We start from the raw sequence: 21641 nt of genomic DNA, 5'->3' as shown, positions 1-21641 counted from the left end.
TTTAGTTATTATTAATATTTAAATTGAATCGAGAGTTAATAAATAATATTTTTTAAAATAAAAATATTTATTTTTCTAATCACTTTTAAACAGTAAAAGGTCTAGTATATTTTAACCTGACCAACTAAAGGAGGATTTTAATTATTTTTCACCGCCAAGATTGGTGACAAGGCTCGCCGGAGCCAAAACTCATTCTTTCTCTCTCTTCAATTTTCCATCTCTTCAATTGTCCAGAGAAAGTGCCAGAAAAAAGTTAAAGAGATGCTTCAAAAGAGCTCCAACGCAGTGTTTTCGAGCTCCTCTGAATCCTCCTCATTCTTTGCTTTCAGACCATCTCAGTCTCTTTTACCGCCGCCTACACCTCTCTCACTCCGCTTTTTCTCCATGACCGCCGACGATGACCAACCCCACCACCGCAAGCTTCACCTGCGCCACTCTTCTACTTCTTCTTTCAAGCTCCTCAATCCCGTCCTCGCTTGCCGCGCCTCACCTGACTCTCACCAGACCAGCTCCTCTCTCAGGTCTTTTTCTTTTTTGCAATCTATGATTTAATATCACACCTTTTTTCTTATCTTTCTTTGTTTCACTGTAAAATAGAAGGAACTTAGGTTGACAGAAAGTTTAATTGATATTCGTGTACCAAAAATGAATCCTTTTCAGTGAAGTTTCAAGTTGCTGTATTATTTGTGTCCAAATGGTGTTCTTATTTTTTAACTTATAAAGGACTAAATTCGACTTCTTTGGCCAAGAGCTTGTTACTATTTTTTTTTTTTATGTAGGAATGATGATGGCTCCCCAGTTCATGGACTATCCGAAACGATTGTTGGCGTGTTAGGAGGAGGCCAATTGGGTCGTATGCTATGCCAAGCAGCTTCAAAAATGGCCATTAAAGTCATGGTTTTGGACCCTTCAGAGAATTGCCCAGCTAGTGCCCTCGCTTATGATCATATGGTTGGGAGCTTCGATGACAGCGCTACTGTTCAAGAATTTGCAAAAAGGTCCAAATTTGATACTGAACTTTTGTTGTCTTTGTTTGTTGATAATGAATTATTTACATTCGTAATCTGTTTCTTGGTAGTTAGATGTGGAGTTTTGACGGTTGAAATTGAACATGTGGATGTTGCCACTCTAGAGAGGCTTGAGCAACAAGGAGTGGATTGCGAACCTAGAGCTTCTACCATTCGAATTATCCAAGTAATATCCTAAATAGGCTTGTTTATTTGGAATTGTTTTCTCATGAAGCTTTAAAAATGTCTATAATAAATTGCATCATTTTCATCTTCTTTTGACACTTGAATGGATGTTAAGTTATTCTTATTGTTTGTTCTATATCGCACATATTTATACCTTACATGATGAATTTATCAAGCTGGAAGCATTCTTTCTATCTTACAGGATAAATATCTCCAGAAAGTTCATTTTTCTCAGCATGCCATTCCACTTCCTGAGTTTATGGAGGTAGTCTACTTTTTTTAAGGATTTTAAGGCTAGCTATTTAGTTTACATTATTGTTTTGAAAGTCCAAACTTGTTTAAAATTATTTGGATTTATTGGTTTCTATGTATGGATAAAACAGATTGATGATCTTGAAGGAGCCAAGAGAGCAGGTGACCTATTTGGCTATCCTCTTATGATAAAGAGCAAGAGGTTAGCTTATGATGGGCGTGGAAATGCTGTTGCGAAGAGTGAAGAGGAGCTTCCTTCTGCCGTATCTGGTAAGGGAGTTGGTATTAAAAAGGATATTATTATAGCTTTTTAGCCCTTCCTTATATTCATAGTGGCTTCCTTTTCTTTTTTTTGAAATCATAAGGTTTCTCTAAATATGTGTAAAAGATGTTGGCTGTGGCTGCTTAGTTTCCCTGACCATTCCAAACCTCTTTCACCTAATCTCAGCTGCAATATATATATATATTTGACTGTATCAATCTTTAAAAGAAGTGTCCTTTTAGTTTGATGTAGATGATCATGTGGTGGTGATCACTTTCAGACTGGAGAAGTTGTCATGTTTTCTTTTCTTCTGTTTAAAAATATCTAATTTAACCTAAATCCAGTTCCTTGTTCTTCTTTCTGTGTTTGAAATTTAATTACTTGAAGTCCATTTTGTAACTTGGAGCGTAAATGCTTACTTTCATTGTTTCATTTTGAAGATTTTTTTCATTTTTACTGCAGCTCTTGGTGGATTTGGTCGTGGTTTGTATGTTGAGAAATGGGCTCCTTTTGTAAAGGTAGATGTCTAGAATATACTATTGATTTTTTTATAATATATTTTACTTCATGATCTTTCCATTTATTTATTTTTGTCAGCTTCATGCTTTTGTTTGCACTGTGACAGTGTTATATATTCCAAACTGCCTGATTATGATACATATAGATGATTATTATTGATTTTAAATAGATATGTTTCTGAATTAACCTGATAATTATTTTAGGAGTTGGCAGTTATTGTAGCTAGAGGAAGAGACAACTCTATCTTGTGCTATCCAGTTGTTGAAACTATTCACAAGTAAGACATTCAGTTCTTAGTTGTCAGTAGTCATAGGCCTTTCTTTTTCTCTTCATCTGAATTCCATTTATGATAAATTTGCTATGTAAATGTTATTAATATACGAGTAGCTCCACAAGTCCTTAAATGTGATTGGGGATTTTTGGGTTCTTATAGGGAAAACATATGTCACATCGTTAAGGCACCTGCTGATGTGCCATGGAAGATCAGGAAACTTGCAAATGATGTTGCATATAAAGCTATTAGTTCATTAGAAGGTGCTGGTGTCTTTGCAGTGGAGTTGTTTTTGACGAAGGATGGCCAGGTGCAGATCTGCTATCTTCATTAACTTTTTCTTATTCCACTTGTAGATGGCCAACTATTCAGCAATTTCTGCCTTTGACTGACCTATTCTTTATTTCAACTAGATTCTTCTAAATGAAGTAGCTCCCAGACCTCATAATAGTGGTCATCACACAATTGAGTCCTGCTATACATCACAATTTGAACAACATTTACGGGCTGTTGTTGGTCTTCCTCTTGGTGATCCATCCATGAAAACTCCAGCTGCTATCATGTACAATCTTCTGGGTGAGGATGAGGTGATTTCCTTTCTTGTGATAAATTTAAAGAACTTTATACATGAGTGTGATTCATCAAGTTTTGCTGTTTTCCTTGTGCTTGTGGGTAGTGGAATAGTTAATTAAATTCTTTGTTATATGAAAAATTTTATGTTTTCAGGGGGAACCTGGTTTCAAAATGGCTCATCAACTGATAGCAAGGGCACTGGAGATTCCAGGGGCTACTGTTCATTGGTATGATAAGCCAGGTTAGTTCTGCTTCAAGTTTTTCAGGGTCATTCTTCCCTCTGTCTCTGTCTGTCTCTCTCTCATATACATATTGTCATATTAATTGGCTGTCATGATGATTTTGCCAGAAATGCGAAAGCAAAGAAAGATGGGTCATATAACTCTTGTTGGCCCTTCTATGGGTGTTGTGGAAGCACGACTGAATTCAATGCTGAAGGAAGAAGTGTCTGAAAATCAGAATGAAGGTGAGTTGGCCTAGAGCTGATGGTTGCCCTTTGTTGTTAGTTTTCTGTTTTTGTTATTGTTATGGAATGCAAATCTAATGGAAGGTCCAGTCAGTAAGTATCCACAAGACATAATTGAAACTGAAATGCATGGAGATTTCAAAATGTTGTAGGTTGGTTTTATTGACATATACTACACGTTGCTCTCTTTTTTGCTAAATGCAGTTTCACCACGTGTTGGGATTATAATGGGATCTGATTCAGATCTTCCAGTAATGAAGGATGCTGCAAGAATCTTAGATATGTTTGGTGTGTCTTGTGAGGTAGCCTTTTTATAGCTTAGAATTCTCATTTTAAATGCTGTATTTCCACTTTGATTTCATTTGATTAATTATTTGCAGGTTAGAATAGTCTCAGCGCACCGAACCCCTGAACTGATGTTTTCTTATGCCTCCTCTGCTCGGGAGCGAGGAATTCAGGTTATCATTGCTGGCGCTGGTGGTGCAGCTCACTTACCAGGCTAGTTATATATAAAAACTATGATTTAACATCATTCTCCAATATGCATCAGTGGTCTCAATGACCTAAATAAGGTCTGTTATCTGCATTATAGGTATGGTAGCTGCACTCACACCGTTACCTGTTATTGGTGTCCCAGTCCGGGCTTCTACATTGGATGGAATAGATTCACTCCTGTCAATAGTGCAGGTACTCTCAATTCTCAAACTTGTCCTTGGCATTACATTTTCTGAATGCTGGATGTTTATTTATCTTTTAATGATGCAGATGCCAAGGGGTGTCCCAGTTGCGACAGTTGCAGTAAACAATGCTACTAATGCAGGATTGCTTGCAGTACGGATGTTGGGAGTTGGTGATGCTGATTTATTGGCAAGGTAGGGTCCTCAATGTGCTGAGGCTTGAAACATAGTGAATTCTAATTTTGCCATGTTTACACGGATTTATTGATGTGCCACACTTGTTGGCAGAATGAGTCAGTATCAAGAAGACACAAGGGACGATGTCTTGACAAAAGCCCAAAGGCTACAAAACAATGGTTGGGAAGCTTATTTAAATCACTGAGTAACGACTCACTCCTATTTTTGCCATTCCTTTCTAAAATTCACCACAAGCTGAGAAGAACACATGTTCACCTCAAATACCAAATACCAGCCCTGTCATGATTTCGGCATCTAGATTTGGATTGAGACACCACGGCTACAATCTGATCAAACTTGAGTGCTAATGAATAGTAGCGGCATTGTATCATTTGGAAATAACAAAAAGTAAAAAGAAAGGGGAGAACTGATGAGAAAAACAGGTGAAGGGGACCAAGAACAAACCTTGTACCCTTGTGTTGTTCTAAGATCATTCTTTTTTTTTTTCCTTTTTTTTGTCAGTTAATCAATTGAATCCATCTGTTTAGTTCAGTGACTTGTTATGGAGACTAATCTATCTTTTGCATGCTCAAGAGAGTAATACAAACAGTTGATCTTCTCCCAACACTTGTTATTATCTCAAAAGTAGGTTATATGTTTTATTGTGCAATGTATGTATGTAAGAGCATGCATGTGTTCATTTCATTTATCATTTTCATTAATTCTAGATTTCACATTTACATGCATGTATGTATGTGTATGCATGCATCATATTCGTAATCTAAATACTAGTAGAAACTAGTTCTATTTAATAAAATATCTGACTCCATTAGTACTATATTTATAGCATTAAAATTCCTATATCCATTGAAAACAAATACAAATTAACAAAACCATACCAAAAAAACAAAAATTTTATATTTCCATTTGGTGTCCCGTTTGGGTTTTTATTTTATAATTTTGTCACATATTTAGTAAATATTTTATGGTTTAAAATTTAATGCTTAAAAGTTAAGGTTTTTAATTAATAGTATAAGATTGAATATATTACGTAAAATTATGAAAAAAAAACATTAAGGTAGCGTTTGGTAATTTAATTTGTTTTGTTTTTTTTTTGAGTAAAAACAAAAACATTATTTCCATTTTTCTTTAAAAAACAGAAATATGATAATATTTTTGTTACAAGAAACTTTTAAAAATAAAAACATAAAAACATGTTTGGTAATATCATATATTTGTTTTTGTTATATACTAAAAAAAACATAAAGTCATATAAATCTTCTAATTTGCGAAATACCATTCTTATATTTAAATGATTAGACCCAATAGAGAAACATGAACATAATTATCATAACTCACGAAAAAAATGACATGAAAAAAGAAGAAACATTGTTTTATTTAAGCACGCAGAGTCTCGAAAATCAATAAATCAAATCCAAAAGATAAAATAAAATAAAATAAACACAGAAAAAGAAACTCGCTTGAGGTGGATTTGATCTAAAGAAACTCGCCTAAGATGGAAAAGCAAAAATAAAAAAGGATTTAGGATATCGTCATTGGAAGAGAGAAACAAAGAAAATAAAAAGAGAGGCAGTTTGGTGTTGATCTAATTAAAGATGAACGGTTCAGTATGTTTTTTTAGTTTTGAAAATAAAAATAAAAAATGTAAAATGCCCTTTTTGCATTTGTGTTTTTTTCACCAATTTCAAGATTATTTTCAAAAAACAAACAGAATTACCAAACATATTTTTTTTATTAGTGTTTTCATAATTCTACAAACGAAAAAAACAACAAACACTTAGGTTACGTACCAAATGGAGCCTACGTGAAGCAGAAGAATTGCATTTGAACTTCCTCCGACAAAGTCAAATTACTTCCTGGGATTCATATGAAGGAAAAGTTGCACCAACTAAATGGTGTCAAACCTGAATTGTAATAAAATCAAGACTTTGAACCCTCAACCTGAGAGGGTTTTCTTATCAAATCAAGCAACGTACCTTGAAGGCAACACAAATATGAGTAACAAAATCACATGACATTAGGACTACTTCAAACTTTGATTCACAGACTTAAATAAAAGTACACAGATATATATATATATATCGACTTTTGTTTTTGTTTTGGCGTTCAAGGACCGTGTATTAGATTTAGACCTCCTCTTCGTCATATTCAAACCTCCTCGGTCTTCCACCGCGGCTTTCGTTTCAAGAGTCAACACTAATTTCACCCAAGCCTTTTACATATATTTATATATAACTCTACCAACTCACAGATTTTCATATCAAAAACCATTCATCAAACTCTTCGAACCATCCCCATAATGGCTTCCTGTCGTAAAGTTGTGAAGTTTACTGTTACGTTCATTGCAGCTGTTGTTTTGCTATTCGGCTTTGATCAACATGTTTTGGCCACCAGGCCTCTAGATGAAGTCCCATTCGAGGAAGGTCTAATAGTTCAATCGCTTCAAAGGGGTCCGGTGCCACCCTCAGGTGGAAATCCATGCACTAACATACCCGGACGCAGCCGCGGCCGCTGCACGTTGTCCGAAATGAACGTGGCTGGCGGCGGCGGAGGCATGGTTGCTCATCCACCACCGGCGTTTTCCTGACTTGGTCGTGGACTTTGGTGCAGCATCCGCTGGTAGTAACGAGACTGATCAAAAATAAATAGTTTGTATACACTTTTTTTGTTTCTTGCTGGGGTGCAACCATTCAAAGGCAGAAGAAGAAGTCTACTGGTTCTGAAACCCATCAAACCGATGTTAAAACAACACATGAATTGTAATTGTTTTATTCTTTCTTTCTTTCTTTTTTTTTCTTTTCATTATCCCATTTTATTGTTTTTATTTTGATGAATTTTATAAATTTTACTTCCATTTTCCTTTACATGGTGTAACGCTTGCAGTCACTTGTGAACATTTGAATGGGTATGCTGCTTTCCATTTTCAGCAGAATTAGTTTCATTGACCCAATCAAATTCAACACCTACCTAATATTTTGTCAATGCTCTAAAGTTGCTTTTACAGCAAGCAATGTCTGAAGTTTTCAGAACCCAAATTTTACTCTGCATGATTCTTGTCAAAGATTTAATAAGAGAAGACAAATTTCATAAATGAAAAATATAAATTCGGTAAAGTACTTAAAAAGATTGCTGAACTATTCAAGAAAATTTTTTTAAAAAATTATTTTTGTATCGTTTTTAATTAATTTTATGTATTTTCATCATTAATCATTTGTCAAAATATCACGTATTTTATATCACATAGTGTTGATAGAATATATTGATATAAAATAGTAAATAGTAACCTAACATAATAATACAATTGCATGACATTTTTACCATCTACGTCAAAATCACATAAGCATAAAAATAACAATAGTATTTTGAATAATATTTATTAATAAATTATTAGTCATAACAACTTATTTGATTCAAAATAAAAATATAAAAATTTAATTAAATAATAAAAAATTTTATTTAATTTTTTTAAAATTATACACATAAATTTTAATAATATTTGACATTACAAATCATTTCTACTCTATATTTCTATCCACAAAGTTCCACCTTGGCTTCAATTTGGACCAAAAAGTTTAAAATCAATCCGGGACCAGTGAAAGTACCTATCATGTTTCCATATAGTTCTCAAAATTTAATACTACTAAAATATAATTTCTAATGTTTATTCTGTTCAAAGAAATTAATTTCTCAAATCCATATTTATTCATAATTTTTTTGCAAATACATGTTATTTGGGTGTAAATAGGAATATTTTTTTTATAATTGAAGAAAGGAAAATCATGCACCAATTAATGAACTAAATGTTTGGGTGCAATTTAAATAAGATTATCGATTGGAAGGAGAAATTTAAATTTAAAGTAATAAAATGATGAATGGTCCTATATTTGTTTTCCCGGTGATAGAGTTTTTAAATTTTACAAACAAAGTTAAAAGAGTTGATAAGTGTCTCGTTAAATTACATTTACAAAAATTATTGGCATAATATACAAAAAAGTTTTTAAATTATTTAAAAAAATTTAAATAAGTTTTTATACTTTTATTACGTTTAATTAAATCTTAATATTTTTATTTTAAATTAAATAAGTCTTTATACTTTTTATTTTGAGTCAAATAAACCACTATAACTAATTATTGATTTAATCAAAATGTCATTTATTATTCTATGTCACGTGACATTGACATGCTATTCTGACATATCATAATTGATTATGATATGGCATGCTGACATATCATAATTGATAATGATATAACATGTGATAATATAATCATGTGATATTTTTCACTTTTCACATTAATACTATATCAGTATCATATGGATATAAAATGGCAAGTGATATTTATATTATTAATAGCTAGTCAATTATTAATCATAAGAACTTATTTGACTTAAAATAAAAATATAAAAACTTAATTAAATGTAATAAAAGAATAAAAGCTTATTTGTATATTCTTAAATAGTTTAGAAGCTTATTTAAGCATTATGTCAAAAATAATAAGTGAATAAATTATCTCATTCATAAATTCAAAAATTTCGTAACTGATATATATATAATGAATAAATTTTATAAAATAAATTTCTCAAAAAATATTAAGATTCCCAATACATTAAAGAGTAGCCAAATATGAGGTCCTTTGGTCCATGCTCTGCAAGAAATGTGAAGAGAAGATAAATTTATCTTGTATCTATCTTTTAGCCATGGAAGGGTGTGAACCTAGGGTTGTCCAGAAAAAGAAAATGGGTCATAAAACCCAGAATAGTAACTTCACTGTAAACCCTTTTCTTGGCAGTCACATGGTGAGTGGGCAGAGCAAGGCAAAGCAAATCCAAAAACATCCTAATTAAGAAGAAGGCACCAGCACCATATGATTTCAAGGAAATGATATGAAAAATGGAAAAAAAAAAATAGTTTGGTGGTGTGGACATTACAAACCCAAAGAACAGCAGCAACATGTGAAGCTTGTCATCAACACCAAATCATCCATTGCCCTCCCCCCTTAGCTGTCAAGGTTTTTTTGACTGCAAAACCTAGGCACAAGTTTTGGCACTCTTTCCTATGAGTTTCCTTTCTATTAACACATAAAGAAGGTAATTGGATGACTGAGGTCGAGGTGGGATAACATCATTTCGAATTAGTTTATTTTGATAGAAAAGAAATCCGAGTTATTTTGAGTTTACATTGTTTGGAGTTTGTGTTATTTCAAGTTCTGATTACTTCGAATATAAATTATTTCATAGAATCATATGAGTTCATATTGTTTTAAATTTAAGTGGTTTATTTTTAAAATGAAATCGATTTTAATTTGGATTGTTTTAAATTAATTTTTAAGATTATTTAAATTTAAATTAATTTAGATTCAAATTGAACCGATTTAGATTGTTGTTAAAATGTATATATAAAAGAAGTTAAATATTGCATAAAATGAAAAAAAAAATTAAACTAGTTCAATCTTAGTCATGACTCACCGGGTATATGATGTATAGCTACTTCCTAATTCCGTAAAATTTTATTGATTATTCGAATTCGGGACATTTCATATGTCAAGGTCACAGTAAAAGTTGTCAAAACAATGCACCTTTGTCAATAATTGATCCCTCCTCAAATACTTGCCCTATACCTTTCAAAGGAAAGGTACACCCTCAAATAAAATAAATAAAGAGGCAGGCCACATTATGTTTGAGAAGGAAATTATGGGAGGAGAATCTGGCTTTTGAGGCTAAAATATCTCAATCTCATACCCCATTTTTGCTACCTTGGGCACTTGGCTAGGGATCAATTATTCTACCTTTGTTTAGGAATTAGGAAATAAAAAGGCAAATTACATTCCAAGCAATGAATATTTTATTACCTATGATCTTTTGTATGTTTAAATTGCAAAACCCAATTTTAAAAAAAAATTGGGTAAATTACATTTAGACTCATAAATTAAAATCTCGATTATAACATCTAATCGATCTAATTCAAACAATGTCACAAGAAAAGAAGAATAAAAAAAAAGGTTTTAAACAAGATTAATTGTGTATTTATACGAATTGAATGTTGAGAATTTAACTAGAAAATTCTACTAAAAATTTACATATATTAATTTGGGGTGGACTGTATATTTTAAAGAGTTATGGGCGAAGTGTGATATCATGACCAAAGATTAGGAACTTAGATGTAAATTAACCCAAAAACTTTTGTTCAATCGCGTGTTCAAATTGACAGTTCAGTAATGCTAATTGATGAAGTGGGACGATGAGTGAGAGGTAGACATTAAATGCCCTTCAAAAATTGTCTACTGCCCGTAAATGGAAAGGAATCTTTTACTTATAATATAAATCCAATATAATAATATATCTATATAATTAATGGCACGTTACCATTTCTCCATTATTCTTTCAGAATAATTTTGTCGTTTTTTTTTACTGTTGCAAATAGTAGAATGACTATTCCCAAAAAATAGGCTTAGCCATTCCTCTCACCCTCTTTTATTAGCCATTAATTGATTGATGGAATAGTGTGAAAAGTTTATTGAACGAAAGTATCTCTATTTATTAGAAACAATTACAATCCTAACCATTTTCTTCATTTTCCTTCTTTTCTTGATTTGCCTCTCACCTAGGGGCAGATTTAGAAATTTTTCTGAGTAATGTCATAACTAAAATATGATTTTATGCAGTAAATTATTAGGTTCAACTACTAACCATATAACGATTTTCTATTTATTGATCAAAATTAAATATAAGCATCTATAAATTACTTAAAGTTAAATATAAAAATCAAATAATCAAATAATTAAATAATATTTTACAAAATAAATCAAAAAAAAGATTTATAATTTCAAGATATTATTTGACATGCAATATTATTTTCTATTAACTTGATTACAATTATAAACACAAACTATCAAATTAATCAAAAAATAATTAGAAATTAAGTATTTAAATACTTAATTTGAATTTAAAATTATTTACAATTGAACCTTAAATGAGTTGTGTTTGAAAAAATGAAAAATGCAACCTAAGGATTGAGAAGAGACGTGTCTCAAATAGGATTTGAATCTTTCGAGAGAGTGGAAAAACCCAAACACTTAATTTCTCTCTAAGCAAGCTTGCAATCGTCCTCTTTCAAGGTCATCGCTATCCTCTGTTGTCACCGCCAAGTTCGACTAGCATCAGATCGGCAGTCCAACGTCGGCAATTTCTTCGCTGACATATGAGAAAAAAAAAGAAAATGAGGAAAAAATGAAAAAATGAAAAAAAAGAAAAAAATAAAAAGAAATTACAATTAACATTTAATTTTTAATAAATTATTAATGTTTAAAATTTTAATGAAAATAGAAATTAAAAGATTAAAAAACGAAAAAATACAAATAGAAAATATAAAAACAAATTAAAATAAAAATCATATTAATAATTTAATAATAAATTATTAAAATGTTAAAATATTAATAAAAATAGAAATTAAAAGATTAAAAAAGGAAAACTATTATTAAATTATAGTAATGAGTAATTTTAACCTTTACATGAATTTTACTAAATTATAATAAAAGGTATTTTTACTTTTGATGAAAATAAATTCCATTTTAAAGAAAAAAGTAATTTTATTATTTTATCATTTATTTCTTAATTATTTTAAAACTATTCATATTAAATAAACATTAAATATATCATAATAAAAAATTTTATCTTATTTTAGTTTATAAACTAAACAATATAATAATTATTATATTTTATTCTCATAAAATAGGTATTTTATTTCATTCTATTTTATTCTACAAATCAAAGGTCATAAGCTTCAATAAATCATAAAATTAAATTACGTAATAATAATTTTATTTTATTTTTATAAAACATATATATATATAAGTTATGAAACCAAATGTACTAAGACAATGGTGCCACTGCAACTTGAGTCGTGCATGTTGTACACAGACCTCACTCGAATGGCAAGCTTATTATACGAGTTAGATCAACAGTTAGTGTAGCAAGAGTGAAAACCCATAATTGAAAGGGTCGTTCTTTTCCAGCTTTTTTTTTTTTTTTCTTTCCTTGGCTGCAGAAAAACCAGAAGTAATAACTCAACTTAAGACAACAGCAAAGCCAAAGAAGAAAGAGAAAGAAACCGAGGGCGACTTGTGAAGGAGGAGAAAAGCGCGTGGGAGGAGAGAGGAGCAGATAAATGTACGCAACCAGGGACAGACAGGCAGCAGGCACCAACCAGCATCTACACAAAGGTAGCAAGGCAATGAAAAGAAAGGAGGAAAAGGAAAAGACAGGATTGGAATTTGAGTACACAAATCAATGAGACACCCTAACCACCCATCATGTTAGGGGAGATGGGAGCATCGCCTACCTTTCATGATTTTCATTTCCACTATTTTGTTGACCCCGTTTTTATGTTTTTCTTCCTTGTTTTCCAATAAAATAACCCTAAGAAAAAACTATTTGGAATCTCTCCAGAAGGACCCCTCCCAAAAAGGCTAAGACACCCAACCCACGAACAAAAGCTGGGGGTTTTTGCTTAATGTTAGAGAGAGAGAGAGAGAGAGAGAGAGAGAGAGAGAGAGAGAGCCATGGGTTCTTCAGTGATTTGGTGACCCACAGCCCTACCAGGTTGTGAAAGCTAAACTGGTACAAGGTCACCCCACCACAGAAAATTCAACAGTACTACCAAGGGTGGTTTTGATGATAAGATTGGGGCTCTCTTTGACCTTATAATGGACACCAAAGGTCCTGTTTAGGCCAGTTGGAAATCAACTGGACAACACTAGCAGAAGGGCATGTGAACCCTGGGGTCCCAATTCCCAGACTCTGATTTCTAGTTATGATCAATTCAATTAATAGGGTCATCTAGGATTTTACCATTTTCACAATTAGTTTTTTCATTAACTGATTATATTTGATGGATAGCTACGTTTTTATGGTTAGCAATTTACAACAAAATCGTACCATAGTTTATCTCTTTCAACCAAAGATAGTTTGGAATTTAATTTTCTTTTCATAATGCTCTGTTACGTGTCCCTACACTTATAAATATATATAAACTATGCTTGTCTGTATAAGAATCCAAACATTTACTCTGCATAAAAAGATTTATTATCATGAAAGAAAGAAAAAAAAAATCCATAGATTGATTTATTATGTTGTTTCAATTATAGGCTTTTATATGTTTCAGGCAATGTGCAAATTTGGGGCAACAACAACACATAATGTCTATAGAAATGATGATATTTCCCTATGTCAAGTTCTCCTAAGACTTGTGCTTTTCTTACATCCAAGGGAATCTATTACTAATTTACCTACTTTGCCTTGGATTGCAAAAGCTCCAACAACAAGATTTGAGTTTAATACCAAAAATTAATCGAATTTTGAAAAAAAAAAATATCAAAACCAGTCAAATTATAAAAAATATAAAAAGTAATCAAAATCAACTTATCTTAATCAGTTTTTAACTATTTTTAACAATATTTACGTCAATAATTAAAAAAAAAACAAATAAAATTACTCATGTCAGCATTCTAATAAAAGTATATACAACATTGTATGAGTTAGGTTGTAGATTGACATATTTTAGAGATTAGAGTTTTTTCAAAAGGGGATTTGGGAATGTATTTTTAAAGTTTATTTCAAAAGTATTAATAATTTTTATATAAAATATATTTAAAAAATATATTATTAACAGTCAATGTATTGATTGATTTAATTTTAAATTTTAGATATTAAAAATTGATGGTAATATTCTGATAAAATAACTCCCCTAATCGATAAATACTTAAATAAAAAATTAACTTAAATTAATCGAATTTAATTGGTTTAAGTTCATTATTTTGATTTGAACTCATTAATGCCCACACTTAATTTTTGGATTATGGGTTTGACTAAAAATAAAAATAAAAACAAAAACAAAAAAACTTAACTTGAAGAGTTGAACTATGCAATTGTAGCCCTCAATCCATGTGTGTATGAACTATACATGGAGCAAGCAATCATATCCAAAATATATACGAAGTGCATATAGGCATGACCTAAGAGGCAAAGGGATTAAGAATGTGGGAGTTTTGTTTAAAATTTGGTATAAGACCAAAATCATGTGAAAAAGAATTCGTGATATTCTATTTAGTATTTATATATGAATTATTGGAGAAGAAGCGCACGCGCAGGGAAGTGGGGAAGAGGCGAGTGGTGGTGTAGATAAGTGAGAAGACATGGAATCTCCTTACAAGTTCCAGACGTCATATAAGCAAGTTAGAAAATATATTGGTAATGGAAAGGTGTTTTGGTTTGGAGTTTGGACCAAGGTGGTCTAAGACCGACAGACAGAGTCATGTCCAAATGTAATGTAATGAAAACCAATCTCTCTCTCTCTCTTTCTCTCTCTCATTTCTTACTCCAAATTTACTGCCTGCCCTGCCCCCGTTTCTCTTTCCTACTGTTCCTTTCCTGCCCTGTCTCTCTCAACTCTCTGTATCCTCCATCACGTGACCTCTTCCAATTCTCTTATAGACAGAGAAAGAAAGAGAAAGGGGGAGCAAGCAGCAACAAAAACCCAAAAAGGCAAAGCCTTTCCTTACTACTTATTAAGCATTAGAGAGAGAGAGAGAGAGAGAGAGAGCTTTCAAAGAGCTGAGTGAGAAGCTCACCCTTCATTGTCTCTCTTCTGTCTTTGTTTTCTCTCTGTGACATTGAAACTAAGGAAAAAAACTGAGAAAGAAAGTGAAAATTCATAGAAAAAAGCCAAAGGGTATCTCTGTATTTGTCTCTCTCTTTCTTTGCATTTTGCAGTGATTCTACTCTTTCAGCTCAGTGTGTTTTGGAGTGAGATAGTTTTCTTTTTTTTTTTTTTGTTCATAGAAAGAGAGAGAGAGAGAGAGAGAAAATATATACTTATAAAGTTTTTTCTTTTTCTTTTTCTGTTCTTTTTGAGAGAGTGTGTGTGGATATAAAGAAAGAAATGCAGCAGCACCTGATGCAGATGCAGCCCATGATGGCAGCTTATTATCCCAACAACGTCACTACTGATCATATTCAACAGGTCCTTCCCTCCCCTTACCTTTCTCTTTCTTTCTCCCTTTGTCTTTCTCTTTCTTTCATCTGTTCTTGATCAGTATGTATGTCCTAGCGTATCTTTATTTTCTTAAGAGTCATTCTTTCTGCTTTTTCTTTGATAAGTCAAGGATTAATGGAAGCTGTTATCTTCTTTGTGTTGCTTGTCAAAGCTATTGTCTTTCTCCTTTGGTTTTGATGACTGTTGGTAAGTGGGTATTAATTGTTTTATTATATATAATATTATTTGGTTTTCATGCTGCTAAGGAGAAATTTAAATGGCAAGTAGGTTTTGTATAGTTTTGATGCTTTTCATCTTAAAATTTGAAGGCATCTGGTAGATGGGTATTTGTCATTTTAAGATTTACTAGTTATCTTTCTATGGGTTTGGTTTTTGGGACTTGTTTTCAATTTTCCGTTGCTAGGGTTCAAATATGTCCTATTTCTTTAATTTTTTTAGATGTTTCTTTTGGTAAAGCCAGTGATTCCTGATTAGCAATTTAGCAGCAAGTGGTGCTTCATCCTACATTATAGTTGTTATATTTATTGTTTATATATATTGGTCCCTATATTGAATAACTTCTTCATATTTTACTCTTTTGTGCCCTTTCTCTTTTTGTTCTTTCCTAAGTTTTAGCTAGAAAGAACTATTGGTGTGGCTTATAGCTATCTCCCACAAAAGACTGGGTGTTTTCCAAGATTCTTTACATAAATAATGAAAAGTGTAGTAAATTGTTAACTTGGAATTAGTTGTTCTTATTCCATTCTTTTTTTAAAATTCTTACCTTCATGTAATGAATGAATTTGTTACTGCAAGAAGATGCCACTTCTAGCATTTCAATTTACCCTGGAAGAAACTTAGCTTAATGCCTGAAGGACTAAACCAACTTACTTCCCTTCTTGGATGCATCATTTTATTAACTATGTAGAGCACATGTTCATTTGTTAAAATTTCCCTTTTTCTTGCAATCATCAGTCAAGCTAATCATGAGATGCTGGTTTACAACCTTCATGACCATTGGGTTTAAACTACTCTATAGAAAAGCTCAAATGATTAGCTAGGAACTAGAAAAAATAGCAGAAGAAATGAGATGATTCTCTTCTTGGGGCTGTCGGCATATTTAGTCATATTATGGATGAAAACAGCATTGCAATATTGTGATTTTTTAGAGTAAATATGAAAGTCGAGCCAAAAAGCCATTTTCATGCACCTAACATACACACTGAGTTGGCCAGAACTGGTTAATGTAGCAAGATTTTGATCTGTACTTGGATTGTATAGTAAATGTGTTTCTATTATTAAACTGTAGGCGCTGTTGAAAGTAATGAACTTGTTCAGATCAGGATTGTTCTCCATGCAAAAATTTTGAATTCTTTTGTTACTGCACTTCTCTTGGGCCCATGAGTTTAATTCTAAATGCTTCTATGGCAGTGGTCCTCCAGCAGTTCCATTTGACACGTGACATTTGACATGCCCTTTACTTGTTTATGTGGTCCTTTCTTGATAATCCTTTTATGTTTTCATGGTGTCCTGATGTGTTTCCTTAAAATCCTACACCCTTTATCACCTAAACCTATTTTTTCTGAGATTAATATAGCATCCTATTAGTAGTTTGCGTGAAGTATGTGAAGTGGAATCTTATTAATGTACAAAAATATGTTCTTATATAAGTTGGACTTTTCAAATCTGGCTTTTGGATTAAGGTAAATTCTATGATACCTAGATTTAGTTTCCTCTTTGGGGAAATCATTGGTTCCTTGTTTGTTTTTGTTGGATCCCAGTTACAGATGATTTTGCACTCTTTTCCCTCTAATTGTCACGCTGGCGGTGCTGATTGAATTTCTAAGACTAGTTATGAATCAAAGTGGTTGTTGACAGATGACTGGATGTCTCTCATCTTCTTTCCAATTCATCGTTACATGTTGCTTAATTTGTTCAATGACTTGAATTTTTATATATGCAGTATCTGGATGAGAACAAGTCATTGATCTTAAAGATTGTTGAGAGCCAGAATTCAGGGAAATTGAGTGAATGTGCTGAGTAAGTGCTAATTATCACTCTCTAATATCTATCGTTTTTGGCTTTTGGATAATTATTGTTCCCTTGGCTTCCAATATCTGATGCTCAAGGGCTTGTTATAACTGCATCACTAAGTTGTTTTTGAATTTGTACTCTTTGAGCAAGAGGTGTGGCAAATTAGTGTTATTTATATCTGAGGTCTTACTGAAGTATCTTTTAATTTCAATTACCCCGAGTTTTTATAAAGAGATTCAAGTTTTTCTGTCACTTTTTCATAAATAGCAAAAGATGGGGTTAAAAGCCAAGGTTCTTGAGTGATCTGAAACAAAATATGCTCCGTACTACTCTCTCTCTCTCTCTCTCTATATATATATATATAAATATGCAAACATTCAATAACTACCAGTCTAGCATGTTCCAAAAAGTCTACAAAATCTACTTCTGCTATCTTTTTTTTCCTTACAAGGGTTTAGAACTATGTCTTCCTACAATGCCTCAAAAGTGTCATGTGCTAGAAAATAGTCATAAATCTTCATTTTTGTCTTCATGCTTGCTGCTGCATTAGTATTCTGCTTGAGTTGCTGTATTGGGGGTTATGAACATTATTTCTGCTTCTCAAATATGGGTTTAGTTAGTTTGCATATTAGCTGTTTGTTCTATATGTTTTGGTGTTTGGACAATGAGATTTTTTGGAGTTTAGTTTGCTAAATTTAGCAGTACCGAGTGAATGTCTCAGGTTCAAGAAGTTCCTATTTGGTTAGATAGGATTCATTTGAATGGATTAGGCTGGCTTTACTGGGAATATCAACTATATCTGGGGGAAGCTTCTTGTTAATGCAAATTTCTTTCCATTCTTGCATCTATGTTAGAAGGACTGAAATTATTTATGAAGTAACTGGGGCTACATGTACACGGGAACAATTGAGTACTTATGGTTCCTAAGCCACCAGAATTTGCTAAGGTACTGGCAGAAAACGGAAAATTTGGTAAATTGTAACTGAAAGAAATATTTGACATATAATAAATCTTAATAATCAGTGCATATTAAGATTCTGCATCACCCTTAAACTCAACTCTTTTATTTGGGACAATGCAGATGAGCACAAGCGATTGCAACAAATGATACAATAACTAATATGAGCCACTGTAAAGTACTTGAAAAGGTATTGGTGGTTGAGGTCTTAGAAGGTTCACTAACTAGTTTCCATTGTTGCAGGAACCAAGCAAGGCTGCAGCGAAACCTCATGTACCTGGCTGCAATTGCAGATTCTCAACCCCAACCACCAAACATGCATGCCCAGGTGCAAATCCCGTTGCTCAAATTCCTACCCCCAGCTTTTATTTTATTGGATTTAAGAGACCATTACATCTTGAAATTAGGAACTCTATACTATGCTCCTCTCTTGCCAATCAGCACCTGAACTTGGCTCTGGTGGCTGGAAAATAAAATTAATCGATACTAAGGCTGTCTAGGGGAAAGTCTCAGGCTTGACTCCTGAAGAGTATTTTGATCAGATATACAAAACCAAAAATTTTGGGGGGTGTTGACGGGTGGGCATGCAGAGAGAGAGAGAGAGAGAGAGAGTTGATTCCTATTCCACCATGTTAAATTGTGATCTGTGCTAATTAAGCCAAGTCCCACTACTTTGATTATGCTGTTAAAAAGTCTTCCCTTAAAATATCATGCATTCCCAAAGAGGATAAAAATCAAAACAGAAAGACTTTTAATATGTATTTTTGTTGCCTTTATTATTTCTTGCAATTTTTTTCCTACTCTAGGTGAGTTTTGAGGGATCATATGTCTCTTCTGCTATAGTAGGCATGGCTTTTCCAATTTCCACCACTTTAATACGTTTTAGGGCTTTGGTTTTTCCCCAAAATCAAAGTAATACCTTTTAATTTCTATCTGCCCAGAAATTATATTGTAAACTTGCTAGGCAGATCTTTAATTTTAAACAGCTTTTACATTAAAATGTCACCAGATCTCTTTCAAGTAGTAGATTTCCTGATTGTCTTTGCCAATTGCTTGTAGTTTCCTTCCAGCGGTATTATGCAGCCAGGAGGACACTATATGCAGCACCAACAAGCTCAACAGATGACACCACAATCACTTATGGCTGCACGGTCCTCCATGTTGTATGCTCAGCAGCCATTTTCAGCCCTGCAACAACAACAAGCTTTGCACAGTCAGCTTGGCATGAGCTCTGGTGGAAACACGGGCCTTCATATGCTGCAAAGTGAGGCTAGCACTGCAGGTGGCAGTGGAGCACTTGGGGCAGGAGGGTTTCCTGATTTTGGACGTGGCTCTTCTGGAGAAGGCATGCATGCTGGCAGGGCAATGGCAGGTGGAAGCAAGCAAGATATTGGGAGTTCAGGGTCAGCTGAAGGTCGTGGAGGGAGCTCCGGAGGTCAGGGTGGTGATGGGGGTGAAACCCTTTACTTAAAAGCAGCTGATGATGGGAATTGAGAGGTAAGAATGGTGGACCGTCTTTAGGAGAGTTAGCTAGGAAGATCAATTTAGGGAGAAAAAAAGACTAAATAGTAAAGAAAATTTTTTGCTCATGGAACTTGTTCCTGGTGCAAAAAACAATGTTAGGACCTAGCCACAGACCTTTCGGCTTTGTGTTTTCTAGTGTGCGACAAGTGCATCCTATGGTAATTTAACATGTAAATTTGTAGGGTATCATGGTTCTACTTGCCTTATTTGTGTTTCACTTGAGTGTGGTATCAGTTTCATTATGACTCTCTGTTTGGACCATGTTTCAGTAGATGAATTTTGATGGTCATTTACAGAGATTGGAAATGAAAAATGTCAAACTGCCTTGCTTTCCCTTTTGCAGCCAACTGTTATGATTTTTCACTTGCGTTTCGCATTGGTGTATTCAGATTGAGGTATCATTCAAAGAGAAGATGACAGGACTTTGTAAAAGTCTACATGTTCAGCATCATAACAATAATTTGGCTTGGTTTTTCATCCCCTTAAGCTGGAATTTCATATTTCCAGGCAACTCGACATTAATCTACATATACATTCGTGAACCATTTTAACTCTAGCTAGCTTCCTGCATTCATTCATGAACATTAAAAAGTAAATAAAATTAAGCAAGAAAATTCTAGCTAATACTGGTGTAACTTATAGTCATACAAAAATGAAAGGAGATTGAAATCCAAACAAGTTCTCAGGGACACCTCTCCACAGAAACCCTTCATCAAACTCTAGCGAGGACATATCATCTTGAAATGTATCCAACAAATTTTTATCAACAACCTTTGCAGGCGGTGAATCAACTTGAAAAGGAGAATGAACATGATTTGCTTCCTCAGGGAGTGTTGTCGGAACATTGCTAGGCTCTCCGACATCAGAATCTCGAAATGTATCCAACAAACTTTTATCATAAACCTTTGCAGGCGGTGAATCAACTTGATTTGCTTCCTCAGCGAGTGTTGTAGGAACATTGCTAGGCTCTCCAACACCAGAATTTCGGCCTGTGAGTTCTTGAACGATTGCGCGAAACTCATCAGCATTGCTAGCATTAACCATCTTCGGACTAGAAATATATTTGATCTTAATGGGAATTTTCTTAGCTTTGGTGGGATTTTTGCTCTCGTGACAACGGTGATCCCTAAGCTTCCCCATACTTTGTGTTAATAAGAGAAAAGAGAGGGAGAAGTATAGCTGGTTTGCTTTTCATCACTAGCAATGCCTTCCTTTTTATAAGCTATGGTGGTGTAAGAGATCAGACCCATTTTCTTCCCATCAAGAAGGACTAGCAGGGGAACGTGACGAGGAAATTGGGTCAAAAGACTAGAAAAAGACAGCGTCCATGTTTGGTCGTAGTGAAAATCTTGTCATTCCAAATTGTCTGCTCAATTATTCTAGTTAGCAAACTCTCGTTCGCCAGGATCCTTTCCTGCCTGGAAAAGGAAGGCTTACGAGGTTAAACGAAATTTTGTATGAGTCTATTAATTTTAAAAATAAAATTTTATTTAAAAAAATTAAATACGGTTAATAGAGATTAAAAAAATTAAAATGTTTTTTTTTATTAATTTAAAAAATTTTAAAAAAAGCACTGATCGGGCTCCCCATGTTGAGAGTTTTTTTTTTAATAAATAAAAAATAATAAAATTATATAATGATAATTTTAAAAATTAATTAAAAATAAAATTATTTTTTTATCTTTATC

At 33.0% G+C, this 21641-nt stretch overlaps 2 protein-coding genes across 2 annotated transcripts; both read left to right on the top strand.

Moving 5' to 3' along the window:
* Positions 152-5017, top strand: LOC18600133 (phosphoribosylaminoimidazole carboxylase, chloroplastic). The gene is made up of 16 exons (XM_007030437.2): positions 152-521; positions 780-998; positions 1083-1194; positions 1396-1458; positions 1577-1715; positions 2170-2225; positions 2430-2503; positions 2660-2807; positions 2911-3084; positions 3224-3311; positions 3420-3536; positions 3741-3838; positions 3917-4034; positions 4129-4223; positions 4302-4408; positions 4502-5017. The coding sequence occupies exons 1-16, from the start codon at positions 262-264 to the stop codon at positions 4593-4595; spliced, it is 1962 nt and encodes a 653-aa protein (XP_007030499.2). The 5' UTR covers positions 152-261; the 3' UTR covers positions 4596-5017.
* LOC18600130 (GRF1-interacting factor 1) lies at positions 14987-20301 on the top strand. The gene is made up of 4 exons (XM_007030433.2): positions 14987-15426; positions 17402-17478; positions 18674-18758; positions 19490-20301. Exons 1-4 carry the CDS (start codon positions 15346-15348, stop codon positions 19922-19924), a joined length of 678 nt encoding a protein of 225 aa, XP_007030495.1. The 5' UTR covers positions 14987-15345; the 3' UTR covers positions 19925-20301.

This window comes from Theobroma cacao, chromosome 5 (assembly GCF_000208745.1).
Source record: "Theobroma cacao cultivar B97-61/B2 chromosome 5, Criollo_cocoa_genome_V2, whole genome shotgun sequence".
Lineage (NCBI taxonomy): Eukaryota > Viridiplantae > Streptophyta > Magnoliopsida > Malvales > Malvaceae > Theobroma > Theobroma cacao.
The sequence above is the reverse complement of the archived record's forward strand: the minus strand, read 5'-3'. Positions and strand labels throughout refer to the sequence as shown.

Coding starts and splice junctions, on each gene's coding strand:
- LOC18600133 (XM_007030437.2), top strand. CDS start 262: ATGCTTCAAAAGAGCTCCAACGCAGTGTTTTCGAGCTCCTCTGAATCC. Junction 1,195..1,395: donor CTACCATTCGAATTATCCAA/GTAATATCCTAA, acceptor TCTATCTTACAG/GATAAATATCTCCAGAAAGT. Junction 4,224..4,301: donor CACTCCTGTCAATAGTGCAG/GTACTCTCAATT, acceptor TTAATGATGCAG/ATGCCAAGGGGTGTCCCAGT.
- LOC18600130 (XM_007030433.2), top strand. CDS start 15,346: ATGCAGCAGCACCTGATGCAGATGCAGCCCATGATGGCAGCTTATTAT. Junction 17,479..18,673: donor AAATTGAGTGAATGTGCTGA/GTAAGTGCTAAT, acceptor CCATTGTTGCAG/GAACCAAGCAAGGCTGCAGC. Junction 18,759..19,489: donor CACCAAACATGCATGCCCAG/GTGCAAATCCCG, acceptor AATTGCTTGTAG/TTTCCTTCCAGCGGTATTAT.